This window comes from Papio anubis, chromosome 2, assembly GCF_008728515.1.
Source record: "Papio anubis isolate 15944 chromosome 2, Panubis1.0, whole genome shotgun sequence".
Lineage (NCBI taxonomy): Eukaryota > Metazoa > Chordata > Mammalia > Primates > Cercopithecidae > Papio > Papio anubis.
Window position 1 is genome coordinate 193,465,323 of NC_044977.1, and position 15,757 is coordinate 193,481,079.

Below are 15,757 nucleotides of genomic sequence, written 5' to 3' on the forward strand. Positions count from 1 at the left end.
AGCCAGGAGTGGTTCACACATCTGTAATCGCAGCTATTCGGGAGGCTGAGGCAGGAGAATCACTTGAACCCGGGAGGCGGAGGCTCCAGTGAGCTAGCGCGCCACTGCACTATGCTCCAGCCTGGGCAAGACAGAGCAAGACTCCGTCTCAAGAAAAAAGAAAAGAAAGATGCCCAATTAAAAGGCTGTTGTATTAGTCCAGGCCAGGAGGATAACAAGCCTGGATTAATAGGGCAATGAAAGGGAAGATGGTTCAGAGGTAAAATTGCCATGATCTGTGACCAACCTCAGGTGGAAGGTGAGGGAGAAAACGTATTCGAGATAACTGGCAGGTTCTCTGCACTGCTGGTCAGGTCTGGACATCAGTATCAGATGGCAATCCACAAAAGAACAGGCTTTGGGTTGACACACCTCTCCTCTGTTTTCCTCACGTTTTTATCATGAGAAAGTTTCAACCTTCAGAAAAGTGGAAGGAATCATACAACGAACACTATTAAAGTCTACACTTAGCTCTGACATTGCTTGCATTTTGCCATACTTGCTTTATGTATCTATATTTGTATGTGTATTTTAACTACACCATCCAAAACTTACAGATGTCATATACTCTTCCCCCAATGTATTTTAGGGACCTGTCCTAGGCCACCTTGCTTTTACCCTAGCGTATAGCCAATGACTGACAAGCATGGGGCTGAGCCCTCCTACCTCAAGGAGGGAGTGTCATGTGGTTCACACTTGTGAGCTCCCTGTGGGATCAAGCTGAAGCTGAGAAGGAGACAGGCAGGAGGATCACTTGTGGCCAGGAGTTTAAGACCAGCCTGGGCAATATAGTGACCCTGTCTCTACAAAAAAACTTAAAAAAATTAGGTGTGCACCTACTACTCAGGAGGCTGTGGCAGGAGGATCCCTTGGGCCCAGGAGTTTGAGGCTGCAGTGAGCCACGATCATGCCACTGCAGAACAACCTGGGCAACAGAGCGAGACCCTGACCCTAAAAAAGAAAGAAAGGGCCGGGCGCGGTGGCTCACGCTTGTAATCCCAGCACTTTGGGAGGCCGAGGTGGGCGGATCACAAGGTCAAGAGATTGAGACCATCCTGGCCAACATAGTGAAACTGCATCTCTACTAAAAATACAAAAATTAGCTGTGTGTGGTGGTGCACACCTGTAGTCCCAGCTACTTGGGAGGCTGAAGCAGGAGAATCACTTGAGTCCAAGAGGTGGAGCTTCCAGTGAGCCAAGATCGCGCCACTGCACTCCAGCCTGGGTGACAGAGCAAGACTCTGTCTCAAAAAAAAAAAAAAAAGAAAGAAAAAGACTGAAAGGAAATGAATCAAGTGTTGTAGTTATATTTACATGATAAACTATGGGTAATTAATTTTTTTGGCTGTTCCTCCAAGTTTTCTTTAGTGCAGGGGTCCCCAACCCCTGGGCCACAAATGGGTACCAGTCTGTGGCCTGTTAGGAACTGGGCCGCACAGCAGGAGGTGAGCAGTGGGCCAGTGAGCAAAGCTTCATCTGTATTTACAGCCTCTCCCCATTACTCATATCACCGCCTGGGCTCTGCCTTCCGTCAGATCAGCAGCAGTGTTAGATTCTCGGAGCATGAAGGCTGGTGTGAACTGTGCATGCGAGGAAGGGATCTAGGTCACGTGCCCCTTATGAGAATCTAATCCCCGATGATCTATCACTGTCTCCTGTCACCCCCAGATGGGACTATGTAGTTACAGGTAAACAACCCAGGGCTCCCACTGACTCTACATTATGGTAGATTTCATTATGTATGATTATTTCATTATATATTGTAATGTAACAATAGAAATAAAATACACAATGAATGTAATGTGCTTGAATCATCCTGAAACCATCCCCCAACTCCACCCCTGTCCATGGAAAAATCGTCTTCCATGAAACCAGTCCCTGGTGCCAAAAAGGTTGAGGACTGCTGCTTTAGTGTTACATTGTTTTAAAATGGAAAAAAAAAATTTTTATTCTTTCAAAGTTTTTCTTTTTAGTACTTGCCTTACAAAATCAAAGCCAATTTCTAAAGTGTGAGGTGACAAGCTGCTGCCCACAAGCCAGCACTTATTGTTGTAAATAAAGTTTCATTGGAACCCAGCCACACTTTCTTGTTTGCATATTGTCTATAGTTGCTTTCAAGCTCCTAGCAGAATTGAGTGGTTGCAACAGTTCTCTCTCTTTTTTTTTGAGACGGAGTTTCCCTCTTGTTGCCCAGGCTGGAGTGCAGTGGCGCGATCTCGGCTCACCACAACCTCTGCCTCCCGGGTTCCCGGGTTCAAGCAATTCTTGTGCCTCAGCCTCCCGAGTAGCTGGGATTACAGGTGCCCACCTCCACACCCGGCTAATTTTTGTATTATTGGTAGAGACGGGGTCTCTCCATGTTCGTCAGACTGGTCTCAAACTCCCAACCTCAGGTGATCCGCCCGCCTTGGCCTCCCAAAGTACTGGGATTACAGGCCTGAGCCACTGCATCTGGCGTTGAAACAGTTCTTGTGGCCTTCAAAACTAACGTTTATTATCTGATCCTTTAAAGAAAAGTTTGCCAACCCCCTAGTCTACAGCACTGAGAGTTACGAAGCGATTGCCAAGGGTATTTTTAAAGTTAGCGGGTAAGTTTTAATCCGTGGTCATCTGCATTCCTGCGGGATTCATCTGGCCCCATTGCCCAGTGGTGCGGGGGCCTCCCCTTCGGCGCAGTAGTGGCTAAGGTATCATGGCCGCCCTCAGACCCCTTGTGAAGCCCAAGATCGTCAAAAAAAGAACCAAGAAGTTCATCCGGCACCAGTCAGACCGATATGTCAAAATTAAGCGTAACTGGCGGAAACCCAGAGGCATTGACAACAGGGTTCGTAGAAGATTCAAGGGCCAGATCTTGATGCCCAACATTGGTTATGGGAGCAACAAAAAAACAAAGCACATGCTGCCCAGTGGCTTCCGGAAGTTCCTGGTCCACAACGTCAAGGAGCTGGAAGTGCTGCTGATGTGCAACAAATCTTACTGTGCCGAGATTGCTCACAATGTTTCTTCCAAGAACCGCAAAGCCATCGTGGAAAGAGCTGCCCAGCTGGCCATCAGAGTCACCAACCCCAACGCCAGGCTGCGCAGTGAAGAAAATGAGTAGACAGCTCATGTGCACGTTTTCTGTTTAAATAAATGTAAAAACTGCCATCTGGCATCTTCCAAAAAAATAAAAAAATAAAAAAGTTAGCAAATATTTTTTAATGTTGCTAGCAGGCTGGGCCTGTAGCTCATGCCTCTGATCCTAGCACTTTGGGAGGCTGAGGCAGGCAGATTGCTTGAACTCAGAAATTCAAGACCAGCCTGGGCAATGTGGTGAAACCCTGTCTGTACAAAAATTACCCAGGTATGACGGCTTGCAGCTATAGCCAGCTACTTGGGAGGCTAAGGTGGGAGGATCACCTGAGCCCGAGAGGTCAAGGACACAGTGAGCCAAGCTTGCGCCACTGCACTCCAGACTGGGTGACAGAGCGAGACCCTGTCCCAAAAACAAAACTTCTCTAGTAACACATTTTCTTTTCCTCATTTCAGCCTAAATTAACAATGGCGAAATGCAGGCGAAATGTGGAGAATTTCCTAGAAGCTTGCAGAAAAATTGGTGTACCTCAGGTAATAAATTTATCATTTTTTATGTTGCCTAAATAGACTTGGTTGTGCTAAAATTTTAGAAATGCAAATCTCTAAAATCTTACAGGACTAGCTCTGAGCTAAGTCGATCCTAATTAACATGACTTTGGGTTACAAGAGTCAGTATACTTTTGAACAGTTTTCCTTAATTATTTCCAAGGACCACACAAAGAAATTATAAATGTATAAATTGAAATAATTATAAGTAATTTAGAGTAATCTATTTTCCTAAACTTTCCCACTTGCTATTTGACAACTAAATACATCCTTCAAAAACTCAGTCTATCCCAGATGGAGAGTGCTGCAGCTGGCCTCGGTGTTCTGACCTTTGCTTTGATACTTTTTAAAATGTTTTAGACTCCAGAAATGTTGAAAAGACAGCCTAGCGTTCCTTTGTATACTTCACTTATTTCTTCTAATGTTAACTAACACCTGATATACAACCTTAGGACAGTGGTACAGATTAAGTAACGCGAGAACAGCACGACTAACTGAATGACAGGAGCACGACTAACTGAATGACGGGAGCACGACTAACTGAATGACAGGAGCACGACTAACTGAATGACGGGAGCACGACTAACTGAATGACGGGCTTCACTCGGGTCCATCGCTCCTTCCAGGAAGCTCGTTCTTTGGAGCCTGGCTTGCAACAAACAGGCTGTCTCTGAGCTGTTGTCCTGCTGTGAGGATTTGTTGCCTCCAGCTCAGTTATAACTTTATTGCCCTTTAATATTACCAATAGTTAAATTTATTTATAGATGTGATTAAGGGAAGTAAACTTGATATACTCTTAATCAATAACCCCTTTAAAAAGCAATTATAGTAAACCAACGAAGGATTATACTACTAAGGAATATGACATGGTATAAAGACAAATTTAAAGAAATAAACAACTTGGTGCCGTGTGATATTTTTTCATTAACCACGACCATTACAAGTCTTGTTAACATTTTGTCTATAGCATGAAGGAGGAAAACATGACTCTTTTCTATCACCTTCTAATTAGGTCTCAGTAACTCAGGGGTGGCCCCGGGGCTCAGCAGCAGCTCCACCATTTCTCTCAGAGTGTAGATCCTGTTCCTGTAGCTTTCATGACAGTGATTCTCTTTACGCATTTCACCACACCTCTTTCTAACTAACCAGGAGTTAGAAAGGCCTCAGTGTCACTTGTCCAAAGAGTGACCTTCTCTTTCAGCTCTTTCACGTGTTACAAAGTGAAAGAGAGAGCGCCCAGCTCCACAGAGCATCTGCATCAGCCAGCAGGATTCCCAGGGTGGTTTTTCTCTTATGAAGGTAGATCGTCATTCTACTATTTATTTTTTACTTTTTTCTTTTGCTGTTTTTTCTTTTTAAAAACTGAATTGTAAAAGAATGGAAATTTACATAAAGTGGTAGTTAGCAAAGACCTTTTTGATTCCTATGGACAAATTCAAAGCAAAATTTTCATGTTTATGTTATGTTGTTTGATAAAGGCTCCTCTTTTAGAACAGACCTTTTTAAATATTTTGAGAGCACTGAATACGGCTTCTGAAGAAACAACATACGTTCTTTTAAACAAGTTTGTTCTAATAGTGCACATTAGCCTCCAGTTCTTCCCTTCTGCTTCCTGAAGAGGTTCCTGCTACACAAACATCTAGTGTCTGCTCTAGTTCCCTGCCAGAGTCTTTAAACAGAGAGAGTATGGCATGGGTTGGTGCAGAGTGGGCACTGCGAAATTGATAGGAGAGTGCTGAATATGGCCCCGCTCAGACAAGTCATGTTGACCCAACCAATGTCAAAACCTGTTAAAAGTACTGTTTACCAGCGATTACAGTCATTGTGCCTGTCCACTGGTATGCCGTGGGTGACCATGTTTATTATGGGCCAGCTTGCCCCTGTTCCTACCAGAGCTGTGCTGTTGGAAGGCAAGTATGGAGAAAAAAATAATACAGTTTTAAAAGACAGTCTTTTTCCAGAGTGGTTAGACTGAGGTTTTGAGGCATCCTCCCTCCCTCTCCCTCCACAAAGAGGAAGTGGACATTCCTCATAGGCTGCCCCTTCCTTCTCCCCTTCCGCCTTCCGCCCTCCACCCAGGTCCCCACCACAACCACTGCCAGTTTTAGACGGGTTCCTAGTATGCTGCTACTGCTGCTGAAAAATTAATCATTTGTCTAGAACAAAGTGAAAGAAAATGAATAAACGCACAAACTCATAGGTTCAAGCTCGCCTTTCAGGTCCCACTGCCAAAGGAAGAGAAGAAACTTCTACCTCCCCTTCTTCCTTTTCCTCCTGTGCTTCTGGTCATTCTGGCCTTTACTTAAACATCCCCATTTTGCTCTGTGTGACTTGAAAATTGGGAAGGTAATAATGATCACTTTTGAAAATGTAAAACAGAAAACAGTATTGTAAGTATTTTGTCAGATTCTATACCCAGATGAGATATATAAAGACAAATAATTTCCTTTCTCTGTATAACTTTTAAAGTGTTATACAAGTTAAAGTATGAATGAAATACTAAAGGACAAGGCAATTATTAAAATCCTCTGATGACATTGGGCATATGGGTATTTGCTTTATTTTTATGCTTTTATTAAATATGCTACATTCAAAAAAACCATAATGGGTGATTAAAAACTTATATCTGAGTCCAGTATCTGTTGTCCCAGAGTTGTTATGTTATGTGTTAAAGGATGTCTCCCTGTTGTCAAGTCCACTGATGTTTGTATTTATTTAGTGAATTTTGCAATCTGTAAAATGGAGGGTTTGGATGATCTCTGAGGCCCTTACCAGCTCTATGTTCATTTCGAACACATTCTTGAGCTGGACTTGGTTACAATAGACACCCCCTGATTTTTAGAGGAATGCCAAGTCATTGAATGCATTTGGCTTCTAGGCAGTAAACTGCACCCAGATCATGAGGCTTTCCTCAGTCTTTGAACCTTTTTGATGTACCTGGCTTTCTCCGAAAACGTCCCTCACCTCAGCCTCTGCAGTTTTTGTCCTTGCTTTCTGACCTACTTTTTTTTTAATAGAGGAGAATGAGTCAGGAGAGACGTTGCTTCCCACACACCTCACTACTCTCAGGCCTCACACGACCCTAAACCAACATCCACTTCTGTGTATTGTATTGGTGTTTTTTTGTTTTTTGTTTTTTGTTTTTTTTTTGATGGAGTCTCGCTCTGTCACCCAGGCTGGAGTGCAGTGGTGTGATCTCAGCTCACTGCAGGCTCCGCCTCCCGGGTTCACACCATTCTCCTGCCTCAGCCTCCCGAGTAGCTGGGACTACAGGCGCCGCCACCACGCCCAGCTCACTTTTTGTATTTTTAGTAGAGACGAGGTTTCACCGTGTTAGCCAGGATGGTCTCGATCTCCTGACCTCGTAATCCGCCCACCTCAGCCTTCCAAAGTGCTGGGATTATAGGCGTGAGTCACCGCGCCCGGCCTGTGTATTGTATTCGGCCTGTGTATTGTATTCGTAATGTTCAGACTAGTCACCAACACGCAAATTTTATTCTGCTATTTAGTAGTAAGATCAAGCTCAGCATATAGAAGATTCTTTGTAGTTTGGGTTTTCAGCGTTTTATTTTTGTTCCTCAAGGTAAAAATGTTACAGGATGTGTATATGTGAATATGACTGAGATGATCATATTGAATTCTATACTCAGATCTGCATTTCTGATCCACTGACTTTGTTTTTCTGTTTTCCTTTCCTGCTCACACTTTGGACAGGACAATCTTTGTTCCCCTTCCGACATCCTTCAGCTAAACCTCAGCGTTAAAAGAACTGTTGAAACACTACTTTCTCTTGGGGCACACTCAGAAGAATCCAGTTTTGTCTGTCTCTCTATCCAGCTTCTGGGTTTTGTGGCATTTTACTGTACTGTCATGTTAACTCTCTGTATGCTTTATTACTGGCTCTTCCCCTCTAGCTGAAAGATTGCACTCCGGTGACTTTCCACCTCATTCCTGTGCTGGGTAAAGGAGGTTTGTTTGTCATTCAGAATTATTTATATAAGTGCTTTTTCTCCCCGCTGGCCCTCAAAGAGCTCACCGGTAAAGGAGACAAATCCTTTCCTTACATTTGCAGATGTGCAGCCCGTCACTCCTACACAAAAAGTTCTTTATACATAAGCCACAAACCACACACCTTCACAATACCAAACAGAAAATATTGATTTCTTATATAGACATCACTTAGTACAAAATATTAATTTCTTTTATAGACAAAACTTAGCATGAAGTTCTCTGGCATGAACTTGTCGCATTAGCAGACATTTTGCTGACAAAGAGTAAAAGACCAGCATCTTTTTCTCCTGGCCATCCGCCCATTCTCCTGGCCTGCGGCCTTGTTTCTCTTCCCATAAACGCTGAAGCATTTTTACTAATACAATTCTGAACTTGTACTTCGAATATGACAGGTAGAGCTTTATTTCCAAGTCACACAATACAACCCCCATTGGCCATTTTTCCATGTCTCAGCACAAGTGTTGACATTGTGGAGTGACTGAGCCTTTTCAGCAGCTGCTCATGAGGAAGATCATCGTGCCTTTTCTGGTTTTGGCAGTACCCGGTCACTTAGCTTTCTGCTTTGAACTGTGTCCGGAAATCCTGAATCCCCCCTTGGTGGGTAGGCACAGGTCCGTCTAAGCATTTGTGGTCTGGACGTTTGGAAGGTATTGGCCGTCATTTTAATAATTTTAGTTTGGTCAGAACGTTCAGTTTAAAGATCACGTGGATTTCCTAGACTGCTATTCTGAGCCCAATCCATACGTTGCACGTGGTGCACACGAGCAGATGGGCTGGAGCTGGCCTCTCAGGGTGGGCACCTGGCCAGATTGACTGTGTTTGTTATGTGTAGCTGAGACTCACTCCCAGCATTCTGTTTAAAATGGGAATTTATGTGATTTCTAACCTTCTTAATAGTGAAACTGTAGCAGGAGAAGTAGTAGGGCAGCAGTCCCTGTTCTGTACTCAAGGCAGTGAATACTGTCTGGTTCTTTCTGAATGCTTAGCATTTAGCTGCTAGACATTAATGCTGGAAACTACTTTATAATTGGTTAGATTCTAATTTCATAAGTGGTGTTTCTGAATATTCAGGAAACTTCTGAACTGTGTTAACAAAATTGGGATAAAGAATGAACTCAAGTAGGAGGAGAGATTGTGAGGAGCACGACGTGCAGTTGTAGAATTCAGCCTGAGAGGCTTATGCTTTGGTTTTCTTCCATATGAAATGGGACAGCTGTTTTCACAGGTGAAAAGACTGTTCACTGTTAATGCTCAAACACTAAACACTGTGATGATGAAAACTTCAGTTTTCTGTGTTAGTAGGTGCCTTTCAGACTTTGGGGAGTTGGGTTGGTTTTATTTTTAAGATGTCTCAGACATCTTACACCTGTTAAAAAACACACACAGGCTCTCATGGTTTAGGGGTTGTAATTGCACATTCTCTTGAGAACACACAGCACTCCCTGTAGCCCAGCTGGAAGGTAAGTGTGCTCTAGAAAGCATAGGCTTCTGAATGTAAACGCCAGGCCACACAGGTCCTAGGGCGCTACTGAGAGGAAGAGATCAGGGAATCAGCCTTGGAGAAAGCATGTCTCTTCCGACAGCAAAACAAAACACTCGGCAGGTTCATTTTAAAAATAATTTATCTAGACGTGCAGTTGCACTCAGTATTTCTACAAAGTTGCTAGTTTTATTAGATCAAAAGATTACAGTTACCTCATTTTATCAAGATAAGTATTAAATAAAAAGTAAGCACAAGTACCAGTAACTGCCTCAAAAATAAATACTTGTTATATATTTTATTGTAACTGGTTTTGTAAAATTTCGTAGTAATGTCGTCTCAATGAAAAGCAAAAAGAAAAAAAAAAACCTAGTTGTCTTCTTTAACAAACATGTGTAATCTTTTTTTAGTGGAACCAGAATTCTATATTCTGTTCTTTGTAAGAGCAATCTCTTTTCTTTCTGAATATTTACTCTTAACAGAAAGCCAGTGATAAGTGCTGTTCTTAAGATTTGCCTTTTTCTCTCACAAGAAAGGATTAACCTAACAAATTAATGATGCGCACACACTCGATGTATTACTTAACTTCCTTAAGCAAACATTGTAAACACTTTACAGATGTTGGTAATCAACATATTCCTGCCAAAGCTTAGGTAGTAGTTCCCTGGAATAATTCAGGCTGTTAAATACCAGGATATTAAATACTTTACATTTTCAAATACTATTTCTTTTTAATTCTGTAATTCAGATTTTTAATTCAGACAGGCCCTTCCATGAATTATTCAAATTAGGGGGAAGTTTCTCAAACACATCTAAATCTCAAGAGCTCAGGATACACTGAGTTTCTTGCCCTGCCTGGCCTGGGAACCCTGGTTTTCATAGTCAGGATTATCATGCAGACAGTGTAGAACTCATGCAGGCTGAGTTATGTTTTCAAACTATCTTGCATTCCTGTGGTAGGGAACTTACAAAGTGCTTTCTGCTAAAGTGTAAATCTTTCAGTCTTGAGCCATCTGGTAGCGTGGAATTGTTTTTCTATTTTTCACATTTCCTATTTTATAGATGTGCACTGGCCTTTTATTCATCAGAGAATAAAGGATGTTGCTTTCACACTGCAGTACTGTTTTTCCTCTGCTGTATGTATAAATATACGCTACTTGTCAATTTCCCAATTTTGAAAATGATCTGTATGTACTTTTAGTTGTATTAATAAAGTGACAGTGAGCGTCAGTCACCATCTGTATCTCACTCAGATTTCCACTGAGGTCAGTGTCCCAGGTACTACATTTTCCTATCTTCATTGATTATTATGAAGGGGAGAAGTGCTTGCTTTTTCCTTTCATTTCTGTGAAACTCATTGATTTTCTTTTTGTTTGTGTGTTGCGTTGTCCCATTTCAGGAGCAATTATGTTTGCCTCTCCACATTTTAGAAGAGAAAGGTTTGAGCCAGGTTGCAGTGACGGTCCAGGCTCTCCTGGAACTTGCCCCACCCAAGCAACAGCAGCACCAGTTATCTGCTGTTTAAGGATTCCCAAGACCTTGGGCCATTGGCCTGGCCAAAACAAGGAACAGGACAACGTGATTGCTGCTGCCAGCTGTCTGCTTAAACAAAGCTCTTATGTGTTCTCAGAAGGGACTGTTTCCATGATTCCTAACAGGAATATTTTGCATCATTTCTCCATTTTAGGGGAGGTTATATCCATTTCCATTGAATTTGTTTACAAAGACACCATTGGTTTTCCCAGATGAAACTTCTTTCGTTACTGAAAAGCCGACACCTGACCTGGCTGTGTTTTCCTGGAGAGCAGGCTCATTTCACACACCAGAAAGCACATCTTCTGCGTTGCACAAGCATGCTGTGCCGTTGTTTTTACCTGCTCTCAAGACAGCTGGTCTGCTGGTTTCTAAACTTGGTTGTTAGAATCTCCTGGAGTGTTTGTTAAAATACAGATTCACATTCAGGAGGTCTGGGGTAAGGCCTAGGAATCTGCATTTTCAACAACCATTGCACATGTTTTTGTTTGAGAAGGAGTTCCGTTCGGTCACCAGGCTGGAATGCAGTGGCGCGATCTCGGCTCACTGCAACCTCCGCCTCCCGGGCTCAAGCGATTCTCTTGCCTCAGCCTCCCGAGTAGCTGGGACAACAGGCGCCCACCACCACGCCCAGCTACTTTTTTTGTATTTTTAGTAGAGATGGGGTTTTGCCATGCTGGCCAGACTGGTCTCAAACTCCTGACTGCAAGTGATCCACCCGCCTCGGCCTCCCAAAGTGCTGGGATTACAGGCGTGGCCACTGCGCCTGCCCGAAACCACTGTTCAAAGCTAGATATTTGTATGTTTGGTGGGGGAGGGTAATGGCCCCACTGCATTTTTTCACCCACATTTAAAATGAAAAGCTGTATTATGAGGAGCTGGACTATTCTGTCAAAGACAAAACAAAAATAATATAGAAGGCCTAGATTTTGCATAGTCTTTTTTTTTAAGAGTTGGGGTCTCGCCGTGTTGCCCAGGCTGGTCTGAAACTCCTGGGCTCAAGTGATCCTCCTGCCTCGGCCTTCCAAAGTGCTGAGATTACTGGAGTGAGCCACTGGGCCTGGCCCAAATTTTGCATAGTAAAACAGTGAAACAGATACAGTTGTATTTAAGGTCAGTCTTCTAGGCCTCCCTTCAACTCCAGTCCATCATAGAAGATGGTTCTATGTCATCCTGTTATCTAGACATTAGAAACAAGCCCTGTAGACACAGGTTCCAAATCCTTAAGCTGATAGCACACTGCTGTGCATCGCCTGCTTTGGTCTCACTGAGCCTCCCTCCCCACCCTCCTTACCCTCCTCACCCTCCTCACCCTCCTCACGCTGCTCCGCGGACACCTGGGCCTGCAGACACGTTGCAGTCACAGAACATACACTTCGAGCTCGGGAAAGCCTAGTTTCTTATATTTCTTTCAGGTAACTGCCAGTTTCTGTGGCTGAATTAAAGCACTTACGGCATCTTAAAAACAACTTCCTAGCTGTGTGTGGTGGTTCACGGCTGTAATCTCAGTACTTTGGGAGGCTGAAGTGGGCAGATCACCTGAAGTTGGGAGTTTGAGAACAGCCTGACCAACATGGAGAAACCCTGTCTCTACTAGAAATACAAAATTAGCCAGGTGTGGTGGCTCGTGCCTGTAATCCCAGCTACTCGGGAGGCTGAGGCAGGAGAATCACTTGAACCCAGGAGGCAGAGGTTGTAGTGAGCCGAGATCGTGCCATTGCACCCCAGCCTGGGCAACAAAAGCAAAACTCCGTCTCAAAAAAAAAAAAAAAAAAAAAAAACGCGCCCCATCTGGCTCCACCACTAGTGCCTTTATATACTCAAATTATGGGTGGAGGAAAAGGGCCCAAGGGCTCTCAACACCACACAGGAGCTTTTCTTCCAGTTTCAGCTAGTTGGGTTTTCCTTCCCCTGCATTTTGAACCCCTCTTAGTTGTTGGTGATATATTCTGGTGTTCACTGCCTTTGTAAAACAAGTAAATAAAGTAAGTGGAAGATACTAGTTATGTATTTTGTTTCTGTAGTTGTTAACTGTTCTGGATTTTCTTTACCAATGCATCCATTTGGACATAATGTTATTCCTCTTTTTATCAGGTAAATGTAGCATCTAAAAGTAGCTTTGGATCAAATCATGTTGAGTACCTGGTCAAAGTAATGTTTTCTTCCTTGTTCTTGCAGAGAAACAGATTCATCAGAACATTACCACTTGACCAGGTTTAAAATTGTGTAATGGCCTGGGCACGGTGGCTCACGCCTGTAATCCCAGCACTTTGGGAGGCCGAGGCAGGAGGATCACTTGAGCCCAGGAGTTTGAGAGCAGCCTGGGCAACATAGCAAGACCCTGTCCCCCAAAAATTGAAAAAAAAAAAAAAAAAAAAAGCCAGGCATGGTGACACATGCCTGTACTCCCAGCTACTCAGGAGGCTGAGGTGGGAGGATCACTTGAGCCTGGGAGGTCGAAGCTACAGTGAGTCATGGCTGCACCACTGCACTCCAGCCTGGGCAACAGAGTGAGACCCCATCTCAAAATAAATTGTATAACTTACAACATCTAAGTCAATGCCCAATCTTATAGAATGAAAGTAAAATGTCTTTATGTAAGTGCTTAGAGCCAGACCTCATTATATTTACAGTTCCCAGCAGACCCACTGACCCTTATATAACTTGTTTAGAATTTAGCTGTGTGTATTTTTAAACTGTATTTGTCAGCATTAAGCCTCAGTATAGTCTCCAAATTATATGCCACCAGACATGGAACTCAGCAAATGACAGGATTATTTTTAACATATGTAGGCCAGCCTGGCCAACATGGTGAAACCCCGTCTCTACTAAAAATACAAAAATTAGCTGGGCGTGGTGGCGGACACCTGTAATCCAGTGACTCAGGAGGCTGAGGCAGGAGAATCGCTTCAACCTGGAAGGCGAAGGTTGCAGTGAGCCGAGATCGCACCACTGCCCTCCAGCCTGGGTGACAGAGCAAGACTCCTGTCTCAAAAAAAAAAAAAAAACCACAAAATCAAAAACATACTATGCAAGGAATAATTCTAGAAGATGTTACATAATGAAATACTTGCCATGTTTGCAAGTAATTTTCCCGTAGGAATAAATGGAAATTTCAGCTTATTTCAAATTTTGCACATATTATGAAACCTTATTAATGTATTTTTATCAAACTAAATGAGATTTGTATTTGAATTGTTAGGAAAAACTGGGTGCGGTTTTGGCTGATAATTGAAGGAAAAATATCAAATACATTGAATTTTTTTTTTTTCAAACCCTCTGATTTTTTCAGACTCTCTGCAGAGGTATGAAGGTATGAATTTCTTTTTGGTGTCAAGATGCAAAAACAAATCATGATGCTTTTGTTGAGACTGGTAATTATTTTGTATATGTACCTTTGAAAAAATTGAGCTTCATTTGGTTTAACATTTAGCTTGGCTGGTCAGGTGGCTCAAGCCTGTAATCCCAGCACTTTGGGAGGCGAGGCGGAGGCCGAGATCCGCGAGGTCAGGAGGTCAGAGACCATCCTGGCTAGCGGTGAAACCCGTCTCTACTAAAAATACAAAAACTAGCCCGGTAGGTGGCCAGCTCTGTGATCCCAACTACCGGGGAGGCTGAGGCAGGAGAATGGCGTAAACCCGGGGAGGCCCGAGGAGCTTGCAGTGAGCTGAATCAAGCGCCACACTCCAGCCTGAAGCGACAAGCCGAGAACTCCGTCTCAAAAAAAAAAACATTTAGCTTGGCTTGACTCCAGTGTAAGATGAAGATGACGCGCAGGCTCCAGCTGACCTGACAGAGCCCTTCCTATGCTGACACTGTTGGGCTAGAGAGCCCCCAACGCTGGCCATCCATGCGGCAGTGTCGGTGAGCCCTTCCCGTCACTGGCCCAGTGTCCCAGCTGAGAGCCCACTTGGCAGAGCCCTTCCCATGCAGCGGGGTGTCCATGGCTGAGGCTGCCGCCCGGCAGGCCGCCCGTCACAGTGTCGGCAGCTCAGAGCCGCCCTGGCCGTCCGCCCCATCCACCCGGACAGTGTCGTGACTGAGAGCCCCCGAGCAGAGCCCTTGCCACCTACAGAGATTTTCTGTCAGGAGTTTCCCACAATTTCAGACTGGTAATCTGTGTTTAGCACTCCAGTGTTCTCTTGTAAAATGCTTCAGGTCTGAGGCATTACATGGGAAGAGGGGCCTTTGTATTCTGCTAGAACACAGAGCATAGCAGTAGATCACTTTCCTGAAGAGCTTTTTAAAATACAGCTAATCTAGGAGTTTGCAATTTCTCTTACTTTCTACAGCTCAGCAGTGACTAATGATGTGTGACTATGCTGACAAGTTTGATGAATTCGTAAAAACTAAGCACTTAAATGGTTGTAGAAATGAAAACATGGATATTCAGAAGCCTTTCTATATACACAGTGCAGTGAGATAGTTTACAGCAAATTCTGTTTTATTTCTGAAAATGTTGTAAACATGTAATTAGTGAAAGATTTTGTAAAACATTGTCCTATGTTTGTATGTCTGTAAATATATTGCATAAGTTCTAAGTATAAATATGTCAGTATCATGTATGTTATTTTAAATTGCCTGTATGCCACTTTATATGTTGACATTAAAATCAAAGCCAACACTTCAGTGGCATGTAATAAAAGCTGACTGGAGAGTGTTCATACCTGAGGTGTGGTTCCCTTGGCAAAGGTGAATTAAGGAAAGGGCATCTCCTTTCCAGAAGGAGTGTTAGTGGAAACAGGGGGCTTCAGGACAGGCTTTTGAGATCAAGTTGATTTTCTTAAGGAAGTACAGATATCAAGACTGCTTTATTTGGAGTTAGGTAGATAGAAGGCTTAATTCATGAAATGTATGTGACACATTAGGACAACTTTTCTCTTGGAAACCTTTAGCATCACAAGGCATTGTTTTGACTCATCACGGCAAGCATGATCTGGTGGACTCATTTTTTTCTAGAAGAGGGAGAGTGACAGCTTTCCTATTTGCCAGGCACAGGTTAGGTATTTTCACACACCTTATTTCTTTTCATCTTAACACTCCATAAAGTGGGGACTGTTGAGTAAGCAAAGC

At 43.3% G+C, this 15,757-nt stretch overlaps 2 protein-coding genes across 10 annotated transcripts in view; both read left to right on the forward strand.

The window, feature by feature from the left end:
- Positions 1 to 15,757, forward strand: part of LRCH3 (leucine rich repeats and calponin homology domain containing 3) — a 111,092-nt gene that overhangs the window by 86,320 nt on the left and 9,015 nt on the right. For 5 of the 9 annotated variants that reach the window (XM_009198817.4, XM_009198819.4, XM_009198818.4 and 2 more), the window contains 2 exons: positions 3,568 to 3,645; positions 7,375 to 10,879. In XM_009198817.4, the coding sequence (XP_009197081.1) occupies positions 3,568 to 3,645; positions 7,375 to 7,578 (282 nt within the window). In that variant the 3' untranslated portion in view covers positions 7,579 to 10,879. Of the gene's footprint in view, positions 1 to 3,567; positions 3,646 to 4,112; positions 6,861 to 7,374; positions 10,880 to 15,757 lie in introns of those variants that run through there. The other 4 variants (XM_009198820.4, XM_009198822.4, XM_009198823.4 and 1 more) reach the window with 3 other exon arrangements.
- On the forward strand, positions 2,694 to 3,190 carry LOC103881122 (60S ribosomal protein L32). The gene has a single exon (XM_009198816.4). The coding sequence runs from the start codon at positions 2,732 to 2,734 to the stop codon at positions 3,137 to 3,139; it is 408 nt and encodes a 135-aa protein (XP_009197080.1). The 5' UTR covers positions 2,694 to 2,731; the 3' UTR covers positions 3,140 to 3,190.